Source organism: Sycon ciliatum, chromosome 8 (genome assembly GCF_964019385.1).
Source record: "Sycon ciliatum chromosome 8, ocSycCili1.1, whole genome shotgun sequence".
Classification (NCBI taxonomy): domain Eukaryota; kingdom Metazoa; phylum Porifera; class Calcarea; order Leucosolenida; family Sycettidae; genus Sycon; species Sycon ciliatum.
Window position 1 is genome coordinate 3444667 of NC_088650.1, and position 22438 is coordinate 3467104.

At 46.8% G+C, this 22438-nt stretch overlaps 1 protein-coding gene across 1 annotated transcript; it reads left to right on the top strand.

Moving 5' to 3' along the window:
* Window positions 1-2157: 2157 nt before the first annotated feature.
* On the top strand, window positions 2158-10534 carry LOC135823021 (taurochenodeoxycholic 6 alpha-hydroxylase-like; the record flags this gene model as incomplete). The annotated part of the gene is made up of 5 exons (XM_065335858.1): window positions 2158-2505; window positions 4581-4874; window positions 5831-6802; window positions 9263-9359; window positions 10377-10534. Coding segments are annotated over 5 exons (1869 nt in total), but the record flags the coding sequence as incomplete, so codon positions are not given.
* Between the last annotated feature and the right edge of the window lie 11904 nt (window positions 10535-22438).

The following is a 22438-nucleotide window of genomic DNA, read 5'->3' on the forward strand; positions in this document are numbered from 1 at the left end:
GGTGTTGCCATCGACTTCTTGCTGTGTTTGCAGAGTGGTAACTGGCAGCTATTGTGGCTCATAGCCGATGGCGTGTTGTTGCTGGTATGGCTGACATGGCTGGCTAGGTATCGTAGAAAAATGGCCTGGAAGGAGATCGTCAATGTACCACTGCTGGCTATCGGCTACTCCCTCTATTGCGTGCTGTGTGCTATTCCGCGACTGGCTATCTTTGTTAGCTTTATGAGGTCTGATCTGCGCAACTTGCAGCCACTGGAGAACGCCGACTGCTACCTGTCCGATTCCTCGGGGTCGTTGGAGCTGATCTTCGGCTGGGTGGACAATTTCAGTTCGAATTTCAGTTTCGCTATTAGTAGCTTCTATGCAGTCACCTTCACAACTATGCTCATAGCGCTGGTGACGTCACTGCACGCACAGCACGGCCTCAGTTCGAAGTACGCCCTGCATTACGACACATCCTCGCAGCTGTTTGCAGTGATGGACGGGATAGGCTTGCTGCAGATGCTGTTTGATTCCTTCCAACTGTACAATGACAACTACTGCTCATCGGGATTTATTTACGTCGAACATGATGTCACACTAACAACACCAAACGACTACGAATACCTGAATTCAACAGAGTTAAAGTGTCGGTATGGTGTCAGTATGGTAGAGGGGTCATTGGGTACGTTTGTCCTTGTCATCGTCCTGAGTACTTTCGTTATACCCATCCTAGGACTTTGGCAAATGAAACGTGAGAGTAGCAAGCTGAAAGCCGACGAGAAGCTGAAGCGCCAAATATGGAGTACGATTCTGAGGCGAACAACGTCGCAAGGATCACAAATGCCTGACGCACCTCGGATGCCAAAGGGGAAAAAACCGACTCAACGTCCACAAACACGGCGTGGGATTCTGAAGCGAGGTACGGAGCGCGTGAATACATGGCGACGCAAAGGACGAACAATGATCCGACGAATGGCGAAAAGAAGAGTCCACGAGGAGAAGCGCGTCTACAACAAGATGCAGCGAGATATCAAGATCCTAAGTACACTGCAATCATTGTGGGATTTCTTCATAATAAACCTGTGCAGTTTAATAATTCGATTAATAATTTGGAAGAAGTACCGTCAAAGCGTATCGGCTTTGATCGTGAAGAATATGGTCATCATCTACTTTGGCATTTTGGATTTTACGTTGACCTACTTACAGCCGTTGTACAGACGTGTTCGCGGCTTACACCGTCGACAGGAGTCCGGACAATTGCACGCGCCTGATCTACGTTGTTATGCCATGGCGACGGATGTGGAAGCCGTTCCAGAGATCCAGGCCGCGGCTCCCCGCATCCATCCCTTCAGCCAAAGGCTGGCCTCAGAACTTGACGTTCTTCGCACTGTGAGCTTCCTGGACTTGCGTAACACTGTGTGTGCAAACGAGTCAGCATCCGACACGGAAGAGACAGTTGAGCGTGAACTGAAGGAAGAGACTCCCAGGAAACGCAAGCGTAGTTCCACCACTTCGCAAGGTTTAGGTGTACTTCAATACACATCAGTGTCATTGAACAATACAGGTGACGTCAATAGCGATACTTCTGCTGATAGTGCCTGCACTGGATCAGCGGTACAGCGAAATGATGAGCAGGAGGCTGAGCTGTAGACATGTGTAGGTGAGAGTGCGAGAGATGGATCAGGCACAGGTGGCGATGCCATTGCTACTAATGCTGACGTTCCAACAACACCAATTGCTAGATGTGCTAGCGGCAGTGTGCATATCAGCAGCGTGGTATGACTTTTGTACACATACATGTATGCAGCTAAAGAAACTCGGATGGTGAGCCAATAGTATAATGTAAAGCCTGTGGACGGTTAGTCATAACTATCACAACTGTCATGTTAGTTCTAACTGGTGGACTGTTAGTAACAACTCGTAACCGATAGGTCTTTTCTCTTTACATACATAATTACATAATATTATCGTTGGAGCAACCAACTTCATAATATTATGCAGCTATTAATTTAAAGCCCGTGTTAGTAGGGCCAGCAGGTACACAACCACAGTAGGGTGTTCTACATCGTACATATTCATTGGATCTCGCAGAGAGTGATAGGACGCGTGCGTATACACAAGTGCATATCCATTCTTCATGTATGCCGTAAGACATTGAGCTAATATGGTTTATCGAAACGATCGTTATGTAGGTCTGAACCCTTCCCTCACACAATTTCATCCCATCTCTCTCTCTCGCTCGCCCTCTCTGTGTCTGTGTCTGTGTCTGTGTCTCTCTGTGTCTGTCTCTCTCTGTCTCGCTCTGTCTCTCTGTCTCTCTCTGTCTCTCTGTCTCTCTCTCTGTCTCTCTCTCTGTCTCCCTCTCTCTCTCTCTCTCTCTCTCTCTCTCTCTCTCTCTCTCTCTCTCTCTCTCTCTCTCTCTCTCTCTCTCTCTCTCTCTCTCTCTCTCTCTCTCTCTCTCTCTCTCTCTCTCTCTCTCTCTCTCTCCTCTCTCTGTCTCTCTCTGTCTGTCTGTCTCTCTCTCTCTCTCTCGCTCGCTCGCGCTCTCTCTCTCTCTCTCTCTCTCTCTCTCTCTCTTTCTCTCTTTCTCTCTCTCTCTCTCTCTCTCTCTCTCTCTCTCTCTCTCTCTCTCTCTCTCTCTCTCTCTCTCTCTCTCTCTCTCTCTCTCTCTCTCTCTCTCTCTCTCTCTCTCTCTCTCTCTCTCTCTCTCTCTCTCTCTCTCTCTCTCTCTCTCTCTCACACACACACACACACACACACACACACACACACACATGTTCTTGTCATCGCCCCTCTCTCCCTATCTCTTTTTTACCGACCTGTAACTCCTCTGACTCTTTTCTATCTGCCTCTCGTGTACACTTCTCTGTTCCTTTCGCCCTTGAAAAACACGGACGAAGATCAGATTCTTTTTGTACGACTACAGGATGAAGCATGCGATCATGCATGTGCACGTCTGCTACGAACTCAGACCTTGGTGATGTTTTGATATAGTTGAGATCTGTTGAAGCAATTCCTAGAATATTCCGCCTAGTCTTCCTCTATAATTATATCTACAATCGCCACGCAAAGTGGTCATTGGCTACCCCAGCATGTATTGCTTGGAATAAAATAAATAAATAAATATAGCTACAAAGACAACTTAATGCACAGTAAGCATTATGTCGACATGTATGTGTAAATGTTGTACGATTATCGCAAGGCACACAAGGAAGGGAAAGCGAGGATTCGTTCAGAACTGTTTTCTTGTTACAATCATCAGTGAATCTACGTAACAATGGAATGGGAACTACTTGAACTAATCTTATATGGACAAATAAAAGTGAAAGAAGGTGAAAAAGAGCGTAACAAAAAAGGTGATAATACTACATCTATTCAGTGGGGGGCAAGCTCAGCAGGTAAGAACAATGCATATGTGAATCATCAGCATCAGCAAAACAAAGAAAGAACCTGAACAGACGGAAGGAAGTGTGAACGGAGGGGGGGGGGGGCAATCATACTCACAACACTTGCACCATACACTACGTAAACAATTTGAGGGTGACAACACCTTCCTTCTGTACACACAACACTGGCTTGTACAAGTGAATGAACAATTTACTTGCGAGCACGAGCAGCCTGGCAAACTGGCTTTTTTGGATGTGCAAGTCGAGAAGACTGATACTTGTACCCTCACCTCTGTCTACCGCAAGCCAACCTTCACAGGAGAGTATAGTTTATGATTCATACTGTTCCACACAATACAAATAATTGAATCTTGTTCGCAACCTTGTCGATCGCGCCAAGCGCATTTGCTCTGAGAGCAAACTGTCGGCAGAGTTGGACTTCCTCAAATCAATTTTCATTAAGAACGGTTATACAGATCATGTGCTCAACAAAATACTCCATGCCACGGTGAATGACAAAGAACCGACCGTTGGTCCAGATAGGTGCCCTATCTATTTGTGTCTGCCCTGGAAAGGTCAAGAATCTATTTATGTTTGCCGAGAGTTGAGAGCTCTGGTGCGGAAGACCTACTACGCTGTCAAATTTCGCCCAGTCTTCACAACGATGCGTGCGTTTCGGGTGTTGAAGGATGTCCTACCAACCAACCAACTTAGCCATCTGGTTTACCAGTTTGAATGCCGGCTATGTGGCAGCCGGTATGTTGGTAGGACTGTTCAACACCTGTACACACGCATCAAACAACACGTACTATTGAAGATTCTACCGGAATCCCAGCGCTCTACGCGACCTAGACGCGGCCGGCCTAGAAAGAATCCAGTGCAGCCTCCAATGCAGACTTCGGAATCGACTGACAGCATTTCGACTCCACCCATGTCTACATCAGCTCCTCAGCACAGTGGGTGTGACAGGCCGAGGAACGTTCCTTTGCCAGTGGTGTCCCCTACACTCGTGTTGCGATCAGAACCGTCAACTATTAGAGCACCTGGCGTGGAACCATCCATGGTGGATGTGGCAGATACACAGTCAACATGCAATGATCTGATACCAACGGCCGGCTCGTCACAGAAAACCTCGGTACCAGTGCCAGTGGCTACCAGCTCCATGTGTTTACGACCAAGTCGTACAGCTGTGGACTACACGGTTTTCTTCAGTGGTGGTGGCGCGCGGGCTACGGGGCCGGTTGGAGTAGCAACCGGAAGCGAGCACGGAGGTCAACGAACAAAGAGGAGGATGCGGAGCATGATGATGAGTCGGTGGAGCAGGGAGGAGGTGACCAGGTGCTAACACGGAGGTCGGTGGATGGGGAAGAAGAGGAGGAGCGTTCAGATGAGTCAGTTGTAGAAGTTGATATCGAGGATGAAGCGGTTGGCGATGAGGCTGGTGAGGTGGGGTGTGATTGTGACCTGGAGTTGGATGTGAAGAAATCGGCAGTTTACAGGCATTTGGTGGGTCATCCTGATTGTTGTCATTCGTACTCGGATTCTTCTTTCACTGTGTTGTGTCGTGCGAGTCATACTCATATTATGCAGCTTAAAGTTTTAGAGGCAATCTTCATTCACTTGTACAAGCCTGTGTTGTGTGTACAGAAGGAAAGTATTATCACCCTCAAATTGTTTACGTAGTGTATGGTGCGAGTGTTGTGAGTATGATTGTCCCCCCCCCCTCCGTTCACACTTCCTTCCGTCTGTTCTTTCTTTGTTTTGCTGATGCTGATGATTCACATTATGCATTGTTCTTACCTGCTGAGCTACTGTTGTAGTGCTAAAGAATGCAGTAGTGCAGCGGGAGCGCTGCTACTAGATGTTGCAAATAATAATAATATAGTTACTGTTTTCATTCAGATACAGTACTTTTTGAAAGTTTATAGTTGATTCAGGCGAGAGGGAGGGAGAAATACGACTTTGGTTGCTTCGCACAGTGGCCCATGTGGCAGGGGTGACGTGTGTGTCTCGCTTGCACCCCTTTAGTTTCGAGTAGTGCAATGATCATAAAATTCGCTCTTTACTTCTGTGACAACGCAAATGCTTGGAGCTCCTCAGAATGGTGACCGCTAGTCATTTGAGAATCTCAGCCATAGGTGGTTTATCGCTGTTGACAGTGTTGTTGGCGAAGCTCTTACACACCACTGTGCACTGGTGGCTACGCTGCCGCCAGCTGAAGCGGCTCGTGCCAGAACCAGCCAAATCCCACTGGCTGTGTGGCCACCAGCCACCTGCCGGACCGGATGCCAAATCAACGTACATTAGCTACAAGCGAACGTGTCCGCGTATGTTTTTCAAACTTGCAGGACCTGTTGCGGAAACGGTGTGTGCACATCACCCTGATGTGATCAGTGAGGTGTTACAGCTGGATCCACCGAAAATTGATTTGTTTGGGAACCTGTTTCGTACATGGCTTGGAGACGACCTACTCTCACTCACGGGGAAACGAGATGCGACGGCAGTATGTTGATGTGTTTAAGGAGGCGGCCAGTGTCATGCTGGATATCTGGGAGGAGCATGGAATCGGACGCAGCATGGAAATGGGCGGATACTTCAACATGCTGACGTTCGACATGGTACTGCGCTGCACTATGGGTGCGGAGACAAATTGTCAAACTCACACGGATCCAGATGTACCTGTACTCCGCTATAGCAATGCTCTACACGACATCATCACGCTAACATTCCAACGCTTCACCCAACCATGGTTGTATCTGGACTTCGTGTTCCTGAACTCTCCCGCGGGTTGGCGCTTTAAGAAGCTCCTGACCCAGACACGCCCATTTGCTGAGCAATTGATCAACGAACGCCGTGCTTTAATGAAAGAGAAATCTGAAAGCAACGGCATAACGGCAGACTTTGACGAACATCCACATGACATGCTAGATATCTTGTTGACGTCTACTGATGAGCAAAGCATGAATCTGAGTAATGCTGACATCATGGCTCATGTGGAAACACTGCTTGCTGTCGGTCACCACACTACCTCCTATACGCTACATTGGGCAATGCACTATCTCAGCCAACATCAGCACGTACAGGAGCGGTGTCGTCAAGAAGTGCACACAGTGCTGGAGGCATGCGGTGGTATCGATGAGCTTGCATCCCAGCACCTCACCAAACTAGTCTACCTCAACCAGACTCTCCTGGAAATACTGAGAGTGACTGTTACAGGCGGAAATCTGTCAAGGGAATTCCCCAATGGCTGTACGGTTGACGGCATCACGTTCCCTGCTGGCACAAGATTCCTTGTGAATGTTCTTGGTCTTCACCACAACGAGCAGGTCTGGACCGACCCCGAGACATTCGACCCGGACCGCTTTGCCCCGGGAGCTCAACCCCGGTCACGCTTTGCATTTCTACCATTCGGATATGGCCGGCACATGTGCATAGTTTCCTCTGAGACAAAAATGCGATAATACTCATAAAAAGGACACACTTCAGGCTCATTACAAACATCTTGAAAGTTTTGTCTTCACAAGTATACTTTCAAGCCTTCTCGTCAGGTGAAATACAGGCAAGGGAAAAGGAACAGGAACAGTGGATTAAATACAGTAAGAAGGTGGTAAAACAGCGCAAAAAAAGAAAGAAAGAAGATAGCTAAAGTAAACAGCGAAAATTGCAATAATGACACAAAGGTGCAAATGCGAGAAAACTCAATAAGCGTGACATGTAGTGCGACAACAAGAGACAACCACTGGACATACATGTAACTAACGAGGTTTTTGACGACCTACCTAACAGCCTAAGTGTGAATTTGATTTGTTTCTGCTTGCAAAGGTTGGGTTTCTTTGTGTGGATGTATACAGCTTCCAAAACATTCAGCAATCTAGCACTGCGTACACGTGACACAATCGAAAAACAATCATCTGAATACACAGCACGACAATCAGGATGCTCAAACAAATGACTAGCAATGGACGACTCATACTTATCAGAACTAACATCAGAACAATCAGCATGTGCGGTGGACACATCCGATTTCACATGGCTAGTCGAGTGGACCCTAGCCGTTGCCTCTGTCTGTACTTTAGTCGCAGCCATTGCCGCCGTTGCCGATCTTGTCATTCTTCTGGTTGATGCGGTTCCTGTCACTGCCACGCCAGTAGGTGTCTTGTCCGGTTGTTTTTCTGGTGGTCTAGTTAATTGTGAGGTGACGTTGCTTGGTGTTGATGCCGCTGCGTTGGACCATCTTGTACCAGGATGATTCTTTGCTGGACGTCCCCTCCGTGGTCGAGTGGATCGTGCGTGTTGTGGAATAAGGTGTAGCGGTGCGTGTTGTCGGATGCGTGCGTCCAGATGTTGAAGAGTCCTACCTACATATCGGCTCTCACATTGCCGACACTCGAAGTGATAAATCAACTTGGATAATTGGCCTGTAGGTAGGACGTCCTTCCTCACCGTGAACGCACACGTACGCACCGTGGAGTAGATGAAGCGAATATGAACATTATGGTAATTGGACTCCACGGCAGACTTAACCCGACGCTGAACCATACGTGATACTGACTCGCCCTTCCACGGTAAACATAGGTATACTGGATTAGTGGAAACTTCAGCATTCTTCTTTGGACTGGTCTCAGTTACACACTTCACAATAACAGACTCGGGGTATCCATTGAGACGAAAAAGCGCACGTAACTTCTCCAACTTCTGCTCCAACCTTGAAGACGAACAAAGGCGACGTGCACGATCCACCAAATTACGCAACAAATTGATCTTATACAGTGTCGCGCAAAACGAATCCCAAACAATGTACAAGCCAGTGAACGTAGGCTTGCGATAGACCGACGTGACAACACCACCATCAATTGACTTCTCAACGAGCACGTCAAGAAAAGGTAGACGATCTGACTCCTCAAATTCACACGTGAAATCCAACATACCATCAACAACCTTCCTCAGCAGATCACGAAATTTGAGGCACTGAGCCTCAGACTGAAAATACGAGAAAGAATCATCGACAAATCTCACATACAATGGGGGCATCAAACTAACCGGAATCTGACATTCGTAATAACCAACAAATATATTTGCCAAAACAGGACCAAGGGGCGAACCCATAGCAACACCATCAATCTGTCGATACATGACACCATCAAAGGAAAACTCCACACCTGACGTTACCAAGCGGATCATTTCGCGGAACGAATCTTCACGTAACTCGCCAGGCGGACATAGTGAGCGATGATATAGCGTTTCGCAGCAAATATCAATGACTTTATCCAAAGGGACATTTGTGAACAGACTAACAACATCGTAAGAGTACATAACATAGGTATCGGGGAAGGAGTGATCGCGCAGAATATCGACAAATTGAAAACTATCGCGAACTACATACCGACTGTATAATTCTAAAATGGGTTGCAACATTCTACACAGCCAGCGAGAAATCTTATACTGGGGAGAACCTAACATAGAAAGGATGGGCCGGACAGGACAATCCCTCTTATGAATCTTCGGTAAGCTATACATTCTAGGGCGAGTTGGATTTCACGTGTGAATTTGAGGAGTCAGATCGTCTACCTTTTCTTGACGTGCTCGTTGAGAAGTCAATTGATGGTGGTGTTGTCACGTCGGTCTATCGCAAGCCTACGTTCACTGGCTTGTACATTGTTTGGGATTCGTTTTGCGCGACACTGTATAAGATCAATTTGTTGCGTAATTTGGTGGATCGTGCACGTCGCCTTTGTTCGTCTTCAAGGTTGGAGCAGGAGTTGGAGAAGTTACGTGCGCTTTTTCGTCTCAATGGATACCCCGAGTCTGTTATTGTGAAGTATGTAACTGAGACCAGTCGAAAGAAGAATGCTGAAGTTTCCACTAATCCTGTATACCTATGTTTACCGTGGAAGGGCGAGTCAGTATCACGTATGGTTCAGCGTCGGGTTAAGTCTGCCGTGGAGTCCAATTACCATAATGTTCATATTCGCTTCATCTACTCCACGGTGCGTACGTGTGCGTTCACGGTGAGGAAGGACGTCCTACCTACAGGCCAATTATCCAAGTTGATTTATCACTTCAAGTGTCGGCAATGTGAGAGCCGATATGTAGGTAGGACTCTTCAACATCTGGACGCACGCATCCGACAACACGCACCGCTACACCTTATTCCACAACACGCACGATCCACTCGACCACGGAGGGGACGTCCAGCAAAGAATCATCCTGGTACAAGATGGTCCAACGCAGCGGCATCAACACCAAGCAACGCCACCTCACAATTAACTAGACCACCAGAAAAACAACCGGACAAGACACCTACTGGCGTGGCAGTGACAGGAACCGCATCAACCAGAAGAATGACAAGATCGGCAACGGCGGCAATGGCTGCGACTAAAGTACAGACAGAGGCAACGGCTAGGGTCCACTCGACTAGCCATGTGAAATCGGATGTGTCCACCGCACATGCTGATTGTTCTGATGTTAGTTCTGATAAGTATGAGTCGCCCATTGCTAGTCATTTGTTTGAGCATCCTGATTGTCGTGCTGTGTATTCAGATGATTGTTTTTCGATTGTGTCACGTGTACGCAGTGCTAGATTGCTGAATGTTTTGGAAGCTGTATACATCCACACCAAGAAACCCAACCTTTGCAAGCAGAAACAAATCAAATTCACACTTAGGCTGTTAGGTAGGTCGTCAAAAACCTCGTTAGTTACATGTATGTCCAGTGGTTGTCTCTTGTTGTCGCACTACATGTCACGCTTAGTGAGTTTTCTCGCATTTGCACCTTTGTGTCATTATTGCAATTTTCGCTGTTTACTTTAGCTATCTTCTTTCTTTCTTTTTTTGCGCTGTTTTACCACCTTCTTACTGTATTTAATCCACTGTTCCTGTTCCTTTTCCCTTGCCTGTATTTCACCTGACGAGAAGGCTTGAAAGTATACTTGTGAAGACAAAAACTTTCAAGATGTTTGTAATGAGCCTGAAGTGTGTCCTTTTTATGAGTATTATCACATGTGCATAGGCAAGAGCTTCACAATGGATGAGATGAAGGTGACCCTGAGTATAATTCTGGCCCGCTTTCGCCTCATGCCCGACCCCGACGCTACATTGCCCGTGTGGAAGGAGTCCATTGTTGCTCAACCGGATCCTGATGTGCGAATTCTGCTTGAAACTGTGTAAGTCAATATGCCAACTGAGTTCAATTCTATAGAAAAGAAAAAAATTCTGATGACATTATGGTATTTTCCCATAGCATGCATTACTCCGTTGTGAAGGTTTGTTGCTGTATCCTAACACTTGAATGTAGCCATACCATAGCCTCTCTTCTCCTTTGTCACCTACATTTTGTATTCTCATTAGGCCTTTGCGGATAAGGCCGGCAGAAAAAGTGGCAGAATTCGGTACTTTTTCTGGTAAGTTTCAAGCATGTTTGGTATGTGGATAAAGAAATGGAGCAGAATTCGAGGACTTGCCTGCCATAAGGTTTGTATGGTTCTGCCAATTTCACTGCTTTTCGAGCAGAATCTGCCACCTTTTCAAGCATTATCCGCCAATGCCTAATTCTCATCCGTGGCACGGATTTATAAAGCAGATTGTTCTAGTCAATTCAGTGCATTCACTCCAATTTATTTGCCTTAATTTACCTCACTGATTATAGTCAAGGTTTCTCACTATCCTAACATTCCCACCTTTCTTAGGCCGCGGTCACACCGAGCTCGATTCAGCCGTTCAGCCGAAAAAAGCGCTTGTTTACGTCACTATTACCATGGAAATGGCTGAAAAATGTCCAACAAGCGACTTTCAGCCGTGGCTGACTCTCAGCCGTTTTTTTCCGGCTTGTTTCAGCCACAGCTTGTACAAGCGGCTGAAAGCCGAAATTCAAAAAATAATTTGAGTGCGCTTGGAGCACACCATGTAGCTAGTTGACATGATGAACTGATATTGATGTTCTTTCTTGTGTGCGTGGAACCGTGCTATCCCTGCGCCTTTGGTTTTGACCGTGAGTCTGTCTATCCAACTACACTTTATTCAGTTTGATTTGGATTTTGCCCGACGACCATGGATTTCTGCCGCTGTGCCTCTAGACTGCTGCGTAGATTGTTGGAGCTGTGGTTTGAGGCCAAGACAAGGCACCACACTCACGACCGAATTCATGAAGAAAGCCGGGTACGAAGAAGAGAGTGGATTGCAACTGAGTTGAAGAACGGCAACCGGCGGGGCAGAAAGCTCGACATCAGGAAACACCACCCGAACCATCGCGTCCATGCACACCGAACAAATAAAAAGAGCGCAACTTCGCAATTCAGAATCCGGGCTTCCTTTGCTTCTTCATCAAAACTGAACACAAGAACAAGTACAGTTTTAGATCGCGAACGTTCTGCTTTCCGGTTTCTTGCAAACATTGGTGTGCTTCGAGATATTCAAAATTAAATTTTGGCGGGTAAGAAAAGCAAGCCATTCAAGCTTTGCAGTCAAGGTCTGGTGTGACCGCGTCACAGGGACCACGCAAGCCTGCTGAGCGCCAGCGATAACAAGCCCAAAGTGGCTTGTTTCGGTGTGACCGGGGCCTAAGCTACTCTGTAGAGATTGTTCAGTCTCAGTGACGTTGTTAGCCAGCTACACGTACATGTACCGGTACATGTACATGTACATGTACGTGTACGTGTACATGTACGTGTACGTGTAGGTGTGCACGCGTAAAGCAGCCCTTGATGCAGATCTGCACACCAGCTTAGCTTTTGTCCATACCCTCGCCCTCGCCCTCGCCCCCTCCTCCCCCCCCCCCCCCCCAGCAATACCAGTCGTGACTCCTGTTTGAAGCAAATGGCCATGGTCCACTGTCCACTATCCATTATCATCATCATTACTATCCTATCCTAGAGATTGAAAGAAACATAACGAATAAAAGGTTTAAAGGTAAATCATCGTGTCCGTTCCCGAGAGAACTCATGACGGCCACTAACACCAAGTGAACTCAGCTGCAGATGTAATGCTTAACCGGCGTAGTGACCGTGGGGGGAGGGATATGTATAACTACTATGTATACTTTGAAGTATGCGTGCCCGGGGTTTTCATTTTAAATACGGAACACTTTCATGCACGATCAGGTTTACTCCGGTATGGATTTGTTAACTCTAAGTTATAATGCCGCTGATTATGCATGGCAACTTCATAATGCGCAACATAATCCCACTATTCGACCAGGTTCGTGACAGGCTTTGGCAGGGCAATGTACAGAAATGTACTTCGCTGCACGTACAAGTACCTCCATTACATGTACATGTACCTCTATCAGCCGGGCTCTCAGTGATGTGAGTGTGGAGTGTGAAATCCAACTTTCGTCACTATCTCCAATGATATCAATGTAGCTCTGTGTATCTTACCCATGGGGTACATGCGAGCTGTTATTAATATTATTATTATTTGGGCTCAAATCAACTCACACTAAACCACTCTCTCTCTCATTTACAAAACACGTATCATGCCTATAATTATTGAATTCATGTATGCATGCATTGCTGTAAGCCCAGCTGCCTTCGTGATCTCGGCAGCTATGCCCGCGACAGAAAACAATGGAGTAACATCTGCTCAGTCATTTAGTCTAGTACTGCTCTTCTTAAAGTTGATCTTTATTACAAGGCTCTTCTTTTCCTTTTCAATTCGTTCTCCCACTCTCACACACACATGCTCACAGTTATTCTACCGTCGTGAGTCCCATTCGGGACGGATACGAGAATAATAATAATAATAATTGCTGTCACCCCGCTCTCAATCATAGTCCTTGACCGTCTTGAGCGAATCCAGCGCAAGGCGGCTAGAATTTGGCTCCGTCTCCCCCTCTTCACTCCTCTGAATCATGCTGAATCATACTGCTCCATCGGCTCAAATGGCCGACATTGTACATGTATAGCCTTCGACACACACGCACTTGGCACATTCCACCCACCAGAATTGACCGCTGTAAAGACTCCCCACTGTACAAGTCCCTAGAATACTACTATTTGCCATTAGCCATGTCTCCCCCCTCCGCCACCCTACACAGTGGGTCCATTGTTATTAGGAATCTGTCTGTTTTGGTTTCTCCACTAGAAATAAAAGAATACTACTACTACTACAACGCCCTCCCTGTTAGTACTCTTGATATTCCCTCCCGGTCTGCTTTGTTGTTGTAGAAGTTTATTTAACGTCGCACCACAAACAGGCGATTTCGCCTCCTTTGATACATGTGGACGACAGAAGGAAGGAGAGAGGGGGGGGACAGAAGTACGGAGAGAGGAAGGGTAGAAACAAGTAAGCAAATCAACCTCAGGGCTACACCCAAGCAAAAAACGGAATGGGAACATACTTATTATACAAAATAGCTCCATACATATATTGCAAAACACGTTTACTATTCTTCAGTCCGCTATACCACAGAAACACACTAGCCGAAAAGCATTTAAACGGAGCCATGATGCGCTTTTCGCAGGGCACAGAACTGAAGGTGGCTGGGCTCGGAACGGAGATCAGGCGGGAGCTGGTTCCACAGGACTGCGCCGATGAACTGCATGGTCGCTCGACCCGCAGGACTGGGCCAAAATGGTACTCGAACGAGGTGATGTGCTGCTCCCCCAGTGCGGTGACAAGTAACTCTCACGAAGAAGCTGGTGAAGAGGGAGCTAGCTCGGGAGGACAGACAACGACGGACAAAGATGAGGAGCTTAATGTCAAACATGTCCTCCAGGGTGGTGAGGGGAGACAAGCAACAAGAAATCTTCTCACTGCTGATCAACTCAATCTGCTCCTCCAGCAATCACCCTCTCCCATACTTGTGTTGAGTTCGAAACAGGACGACTGACGACACATTATCCAGACATTACAACGGGAACAGGTTAGTGGGAACGACATTTATTATACTAGTAGATGACGAGACAAGAGACCAAGACGAACGAAACGACTACATTGAAGAGTGAGAAAAGAGAGAGAGAGATCAAGTCTGAACGGCAAGATAAAGGGCCTGGGTAGCTATGGCAAATATGGGCGCGCAAGTAGCTACCCAGGCCAACGGAGCAAAAGGAGACAAAAGGTGCGTACGCAAGTGCATGCAGGCCAGCTAGAAAAGGTACGGGAGGAGGTACCTAACATACCACCCCTCCATTAAAAAAATTCCCCGTCCTCGCGGAGAGAAAAAAAAGAGAGAAAAAGATTAAAAAAAAATGACTGATGGAGAAAACACACACACACACAACGCACGGGCCTCACAAAAGTGTGGACTAAAAAATGCACTACAGAATGATCATTACAACCGTCAACGTTCCTGTATTACTCATACTATAGTGTGTACATTGCCAATAACAACGGGCCCAAACGCCCCTTCAAAACATGGCCCAAAAAATAACTATTGGAGTTCAACGAGGGACTTGAATTGTATTCTGATGACTAGTATTCTGCACGGCTAATAGAGCCTAGTTACACTTTAATATACGACATAAATAAGAGAGCGTGGCTCACCATGATCGGACCCCTAATATTAATGAAGGACACCCGCGCGCACACACACTACAAAAAAATTTCACGAAAATAAATTTGACGAAGAAGGAACGCATACAAAAAAAAGAAAGAGAGAAATGTGGCTGACCTGCATGGCTTGAACGAGAATAGACGAAGTAAGGTTGGCGTAGGAGAGACGAGGTTGATAGAGACGAGACGAGGTTGGCGTAGGAGAGACGAGGTTGATAGAGACGAGACGAGGTTGGCGTAGGAGAGACGAGACTGACATGGACGAGACGAGTTTGACAATTTGACATAGACGAGACGAATGGCGGTTGAGGACGGCTGGGCATGGGATGATCTCAGGGTCGTGGGTCGATCAATAATCGGGCGCCAATGTTGAGTTCGAAACAGGACGACTGACGACACATTATCCAGACATTACAACGGGAACAGGTTAGTGGGAACGACATTTATTATACTAGTAGACGACGAGACAAGAGACCAAGACGAACGAAACGACTACATTGAAGAGTGAGAAAAGAGAGAGAGAGATCAAGTCTGAACGGCAAGATAAAGGGCCTGGGTAGCTATGGCAAATATGGGCGCGCAAGTAGCTGCCCACTGGCCAACGGAGCAAAAGGAGACAAAAGGTGCGTACGCAAGTGTATGCAGGCCAGCTAGAAAAGGTACGGGAGGAGGTACCTAACACTTGTAAAATTCAAAGTGACGTAAATTACTTTCCAACTGCATAACCCGCAGCCCCATCCACAGCATCTCACCTACTCATAAACTTATCTCTTATTGGCGATGGTGCCATCGCGAGAATAAAGAATTCAAAACAATTCAAAACAATTCAAACAGGCAATCATCATAAAACTAATACCGGATAAACAGCCTTAGGCTAAGATCCGATTATGCAGCATTGTTACAGAGGCAGCGATGTGTACGTGTGCAAGCAAGAGTGAGGAATTTCATACCTGGATTGAGTGTACAATGTACATGTCTAGGCAGATTCTGTCAATACTGTGAAACGTCGTTAAGAAGAACACTGATAGGACAAACTTTCGCTTAAGAAGAACTAGAATTCAAGCGCTATTGGATTCATCACTGTGTATTCACTGGGTAAGACATAATGGATAAAAATAATTCCCGTTATTGCGAGCAAATACCGCCGGTCCCTTGTTGTTCGTCCTAAAGAGGTTCGACTGTACTGTGGAATCGTATAGCTTTGAGCTCACCTGCTCCACTACAGTTCGCAGCAAAATCCCATTGTCTTGCCCATTCTCGTTTCACAACTCGCTTAGCTGAGTATGACGACGATCGTGCTGCCTAGCCTGCATTGATTTGATTTCATGTTGACAGTTCGTTCGTAACATCCAGGCATGCGGTTGATTTTCACTGGAAATAGATTTAAAAATGCACTGCCTGTCAAGTCTTTGTCATGTCACTGCCTGTCATCATTGCGGACTGCAACGAACCTGACAGCTTCTCCCAGAACAAAAATGAATTACAGCATATATTTGTAGTTGTGCCAAAACATACTACGTTGTAGTGGGGTTTTGGACTTGAATGGTCAGATCCGCATGGATTGCTTGAGGACGTTGTCGATAGCACTACGTGATGAGGCGTGTGTTAACCTGGGCAATGTACCCATACAGTCATCCATCTGATTCTCGCTTACCCCTTTGATTGTGACTTGGGTGTAGGGTGATATGACTGTACGATGATGTCAGGTGATACAGTAACAGAACGTTTGAGAAGTTCGCCTGTGGCCTTCTTCACTGGTGTCATCATGTGCCAGTCTCACTTCTGATTTCTAGCCTTGCTGTCATGCTTGTCAGTTGGGGTGAGCACCCACCCAAAGTAATGATCCGAACCGATCGCCACAGTGCAGCCGCAATCTTTCTTGTCGCACAATATACCACTGTATGTGTGCTGAAGACGTTCGTATGCGCAATATAACGTTATACCGGAGTGGTAGACACCATGCGACATCCAGCACATGAGAACCTAGCCACCACTACGACTTTCAAAGTAGAGAATGCTAGTTTTGAGCCAGCAAAGACTCGCATATTGACCAGTTTGGAGCAAATTGACCGACACTGATTCCAATTTCTTTCTCCTTGGAAGTACCGCCTTGAGTTTGTGTTTGTAAGAAGAGAGCTTCTACTAAGGTCTAGCTAGCAGTTTGAAGATTAGGTACACGTAATCGTTCAGGGCACAAGGACAGGCGATGTGACTTAGAATTATCGCACTCACCAACGTTAGCTTGATTTTCAGTAACCGACAGCGACGGGTGATATGGGTGAACTGCTGGCCATTGCCTGCGTGATCGTGTTCATCGTGGCTCAGGCGTTCCAAGGTGTTGCCATCGACTTCTTGCTGTGTTTGCAGCGTGGCAACGCACAGCTACTGTGGCTCATAGCCGATGGCTTGTTGTTGCTGGTTTGGCTGACATGGCTGGCTAGGTATCGTAGGAACATGGCCTGGAAGGAGATCGTCACTGTGCCATTGCTGGCTCTTGGCTACTCGCTGTACTGTATCCTGTGTGTTATACCGCGCCTGGCTATATTTGTTAGCGCTGTGCGGTCTGATTTGCATGAAAGCAACAAGGCGCCACTGAACAACACCGAATGTTACCTGCACAATAATTCCTCGCTGCCGTTGGACGTGATCTTCGGCTGGGCGGACAATTTCAGTTCGAATGTCGCTGTAAGCTTCTATGCCGTCACAATCACATTGATGCTCATAGCGCTGGTGACGTCACTGCACGCACAGCACGGCCTCAGTTCGAAGTACGCGCTGCGCTACGACACATCCTCACAGTTGTTTGCAGTGATGGACGGCATCAGCTTGCTGCAGATGCTGTTTGATTCCTTCCAACAGTACTTTGACAACCACTGCTCGTCGGGAATTCCTCACGATGCTGTACCACCAACAACACAATCCCAAGACCGGAATTCAACGTGTCGGTTCGCCAAAATTATGGTGGAAGGGCAATTGGGTACGTTCGTCCTTGTCATCGCCCTGAGCAGTTTCGTCATACCCGTCCTAGGACTTTGGCAAATGAAACGTGAGAGTAGCAAACTCAAAGCCGACGAGAAGTTGAAGCGCCAAATATGGAGTACGATTCTTAGGCGAACAGCGTCGCAAGGATCACAAATGACTGACGTACCACGCATGCCAAAGGAGAAGAAACAGACTCAGCGTCCACCTACACGGCGCGGGATTCTGAAGCGAGGTACGGAACGCGTGAAGACATGGCGGCGCAAAGGACGAACTATGATCCGACGAATGGCAAAAAAAAGAGTCCACGAGGAGAAGCGCGTCTACAACAAGATGCAACGTGATATCAAGATCCTCAGTACGCTTCATTCGCTGTGGGATTTCTTCACGATAAACCTGTGCAGTTTAATAATTCGATTAATAATTTGGAACAAATACGGTCAAAACGTGTCGGTTTTGATCGTGAAGAATATGGTCATCATCTACTTTGGCATTTTGGACTTTACGTTGACCTACTTACAGCCGTTTTACAGACGTGTTCGCGGCTTACAGAAGCGACAGGAGTCCAGGAAATCGCACGCGCCTGATCTACGTTGTTACGCCATGGCGACGGATGTGGAAGCCGTTCCAGAGATGGAGGCCGCGGCACCCCGCATCCGTCCATTCAGCCAAAGGCTGGCCTCAGAACTTGACGTTCTTCGTACTGTGAGCTTCCTGGACTTGCGGAACACTGTGTGTGCAAACGAGTCAGCATCCGACACGGAAGAGACAGTTGAGCGTGAACTGAAGGAAGAGACTCCCAGGAAACGCAAGCGTAGTTCCACCACTTCGCAAGGTTTAGGTGTATATCAATACACATCAGTGTCGGTGAACAATACAAGTGACGTCAATAGCGATACGTCTGCTGATAGTGCCTGCACTGGATCAGCGGTACAGCGAAATGATGAGCAGGAGACTGAGCTGCAGACACACGTAGGTGAGAGTGCGAGAGATGGATCAGGCACAGGTGGCGATGCCATTGCTACTAATGCTGACGATGCAACAACACCAATTCCTAGGTCTGCTAACGGCAGAGTGCATACATGTATGAGCAGCAATGTATGACTTTTGTGCACATATGCAGCTACAGAAACTCGGATGTTGAGCCAATAGTATTATGTAAAGCCTGTGGAGTGTTAGTCATGACTATCACAATTGTCATGTTAATACTAACTGGTGGATTGTTAGTAAATCATGTAACTCGTAACTTGTATACGTAGGCCTGTTCTCTTTACATTTACAGTGAAAGAGGAAGTTAAGGCAAAAATTAAAATTTCACCAGTTATAGTCTTCGGGGTGCTGAGTCGAATGGTGGTGGTCCGAGAAAACTGAGACGCTCCCTTCCTACTTGAATCCCAATCGAACTCGCGCACTTCCACCGAAACTGGGTGACTGCGCCCTACTAGATGGGGATTTGTATGCAAAATGTCACTAAAAGCGCCATTTCGTTCTTATTGGCTCATATGTTGTAGTCCTTTGGACGCTGAGTCGATTGGTTTTGGTCCAAAAAGGCTGGGATGCAGCGTTCCTCCTTTATTACCAATCGAACATGGTTGAACAAGCGGTCACGTGCTCCTGCGTACACCAGTCACCTGGTCACCGTGCCTGCAGGGTACAACTTACTAGCCTGTTTGACCTTTTTTGGGTGCAGTCCTGTCACTCGAGTTGAACTCGAGTTGAACCTTGGTGTGAAAGTTGTCGCCTGCTGGCGTGGTGATCAGGTGATTTGGGCACCCAGGAGCACGTGACCACTTGTTCAACCATGTTCGATTGGGAATAAAGGAGGAACGCTGCATCGCAGCCTTTTCGGACCAAAACCAGTCGACTTAGCGTCCAAAAGACTACAACATATGTGTGTCTGTGTGTACATGTACGTGTGTGTGTGTGTGTGTGTGTGTGTGTGTGTGGTGTGGTGTGTGGTGTGGTGTGTGTATGTGTATGCGTGTGTGTGTGTGTGGTGTGTGTATGTGTGTGTGCGTGCGTGTGTGCGTGCGTGCGAGCATGTGTGTGTGTGTGTGCGCGCGCATGTGTGTGTGGGGGTGGGTGCACATGGTTGGTATGTGGTGTTTATGTGAGCGTATGATAATAATCTCTTCAATAAAATTAATATCTTTATTTCAAGATTACCCAAGGCCGGTGAACGCCCTATCAGGTTGATCTCCTATTTGAACATGCGCATATGTGTGTGTATGATGTGCCCTAGCTCACTTTTAATTATTATATTATTATTATTATTATGTTATACACGTAGATCATGTCCATGATGCCTTTCCTCTGCGCAGGTCCACCGCACTATTGTTTTTAAGATTAACATTATTACTTCTGCATATGCATTACATACTATGATCATGCTGTCAACCAGTCGACTTAGCGTCCAAAAGACTACAACATATGGGCCAATCGCGGTCATCCGTGCTTTTATAAGAACGAAATGGCGCTTTTAGTGACATTTTGCATACAAATCCCCATCTAGTAGGGCGCAGTCACCCATTTTCGGTGGAAGTGCGCGAGTTCGATTGGGATTCAAGTAGGAAGGGAGCGTCTCAGCTTCCTCGGACCACGACCATTCGACTCAGCACCCCGAAGACTACAACTGGTGAAATTTTAATTTTTGCCTTAACTTCCCCTTTAGGTCCGTATTAGTATTAGTAGGGCCAGCAGGTCCACAACTAGAGTAGTATGTTCTACAGTGTGCATGTTCATTGGATCTCGCAGAGAGTGATAGGACGTACGTATACACAAGTGCATTTCCATTCTTCATGTATGTCGTAAGACATTGAGCTAATATGGTTTATCGAAACGATCGTTATGTAGGTCTGAACACTTCCCTCACACAATGCCATCACCGCTCTCTAGCTCGCTCTCTCTGTCTCTGTCTCTATCTCCGTGTCTCTCTGTGTCTGTGTCGGTGTCTGTGTCTCTCTGTCGCTCTGTGTGCGTGTGTGTGTGTGTCTCACTCTCTCTCTCTCTCTCTGTCTCTCTCTCTCTCTCTCTCTCTCTCTCTCTCTCTCTCTCTCTCTCTCTCTCTCTCTCTCTCTCTCTCTCTCTCTCTCTCTCTCTCTCTCTCTCTCTCTCTCTCTCTCTCTCTCTCTCTCTCTTTCTCTCTGGTCTCTCACACATTGACCTTCTTGTCATCGCCCTGCTCTCTATCTCGACATGTACCTCCTTTGACTCTTGTCTCTCTGCCTCTCGCGTACTCTTCTCTGTTCCCTTCGCCCTTGAAAAATACGGACAGAGATCAGTTTCTTTATATAGGAGTACAGGATGAAGCATGCGATCATGCATGTGCACGTCTGCTACGAACTCAGACATTGGTGATGTTTTGATAAAGTTGAGATCTGTTGAAGCACTTCCTAGAATTTTGCGCCTCTTTTTCATCCGTATACCAAACATGCATGGAACATGAATTGTGGTGTGGTGGTAGATGTATAATAACCTGGACAAGGCTGAATGCTTCTGCTCATCATTCTAGAATGCATGAAACATACTAGAAAAAAGTAGAAATAGTACCAAAGTCTGCAAACCTTATCGCTAAGTGCTACCACGCAGTCCAAACAGGGTCATAAGATCAACAACTTGGAGTGACTCGTCAACTCCAGCCTGTAACGTGAATTTCGTTTCTGTTCCCTTGGATGTAATGGCATGGAATTTCCCACGGATAAACATTTGGAGAAGATGATGATCCAGGACTGGACAATTGTCGTAACTTGTGATGATTCCCTCGTAAAACCTCGTATTTGCTGTGCGTATGACACCTGCCAAGTCGTGTTTGTATGCTTCCATTATCCCATCACCAGGTGAAACGAGGGACTTTCCATCAGGCCGTCACATAATAAATTAGTTGCGAAATAGCTGCAAAACGAGTCGAATCACTTCCTTCAATACTCGGAGACCCCACTGTAGCCAACCAATCGTTTGCGGTCTCGCCGACTCCCTCGCTATCTTTGTCACACTTGCCACGCAACACCTAGGGTTCCCTTTAGAAGGCAATAGCCTGTTTGGGTTAGCTTAGTACAATAAAAAAAAACTACTACATCTACTAGTATCTGCAACACCTTCACAACCAAGGTCATTCAGTGCAATTGCAATTTATACATTAAAAATCACTTCGATACATATTTTATGCTTCTCAACTAAAGTATTAGTGCAAGGTCGTGCTGTATGCACCTGCTCGTGTACACGCGTGGGCGTTCACAGTTATCTAAAAATACGTATCCCATAGGCAGTGATCGGTTCCGACTTCATTCATCCACAATGTCATCCCCAGTCTGCGACACCAATGGCATCAGTTGCTTTCCCCAGATTGAGGATTTCGCACGAAACTGCGGTCGGATGGAGCGAGCGTGTGGGTGTAGTTTTTCCCGATTTGAAGCTGACCCTGGAAGCATGCTGGCGGCGTAAGTGACGTTGAGCGTGTTGTGTTCCTGTTGCTTCCTGCCCCGTGTCAAAGTTTTACACGCCAGAGCCGGAAGGAATAAAGTCATGGCTACCCTAAACGCTTTGGCAGCAATGTGGAACAACACTTGGGACGGAAACTCGCACACAAAATTAATACCCTGCTACCTG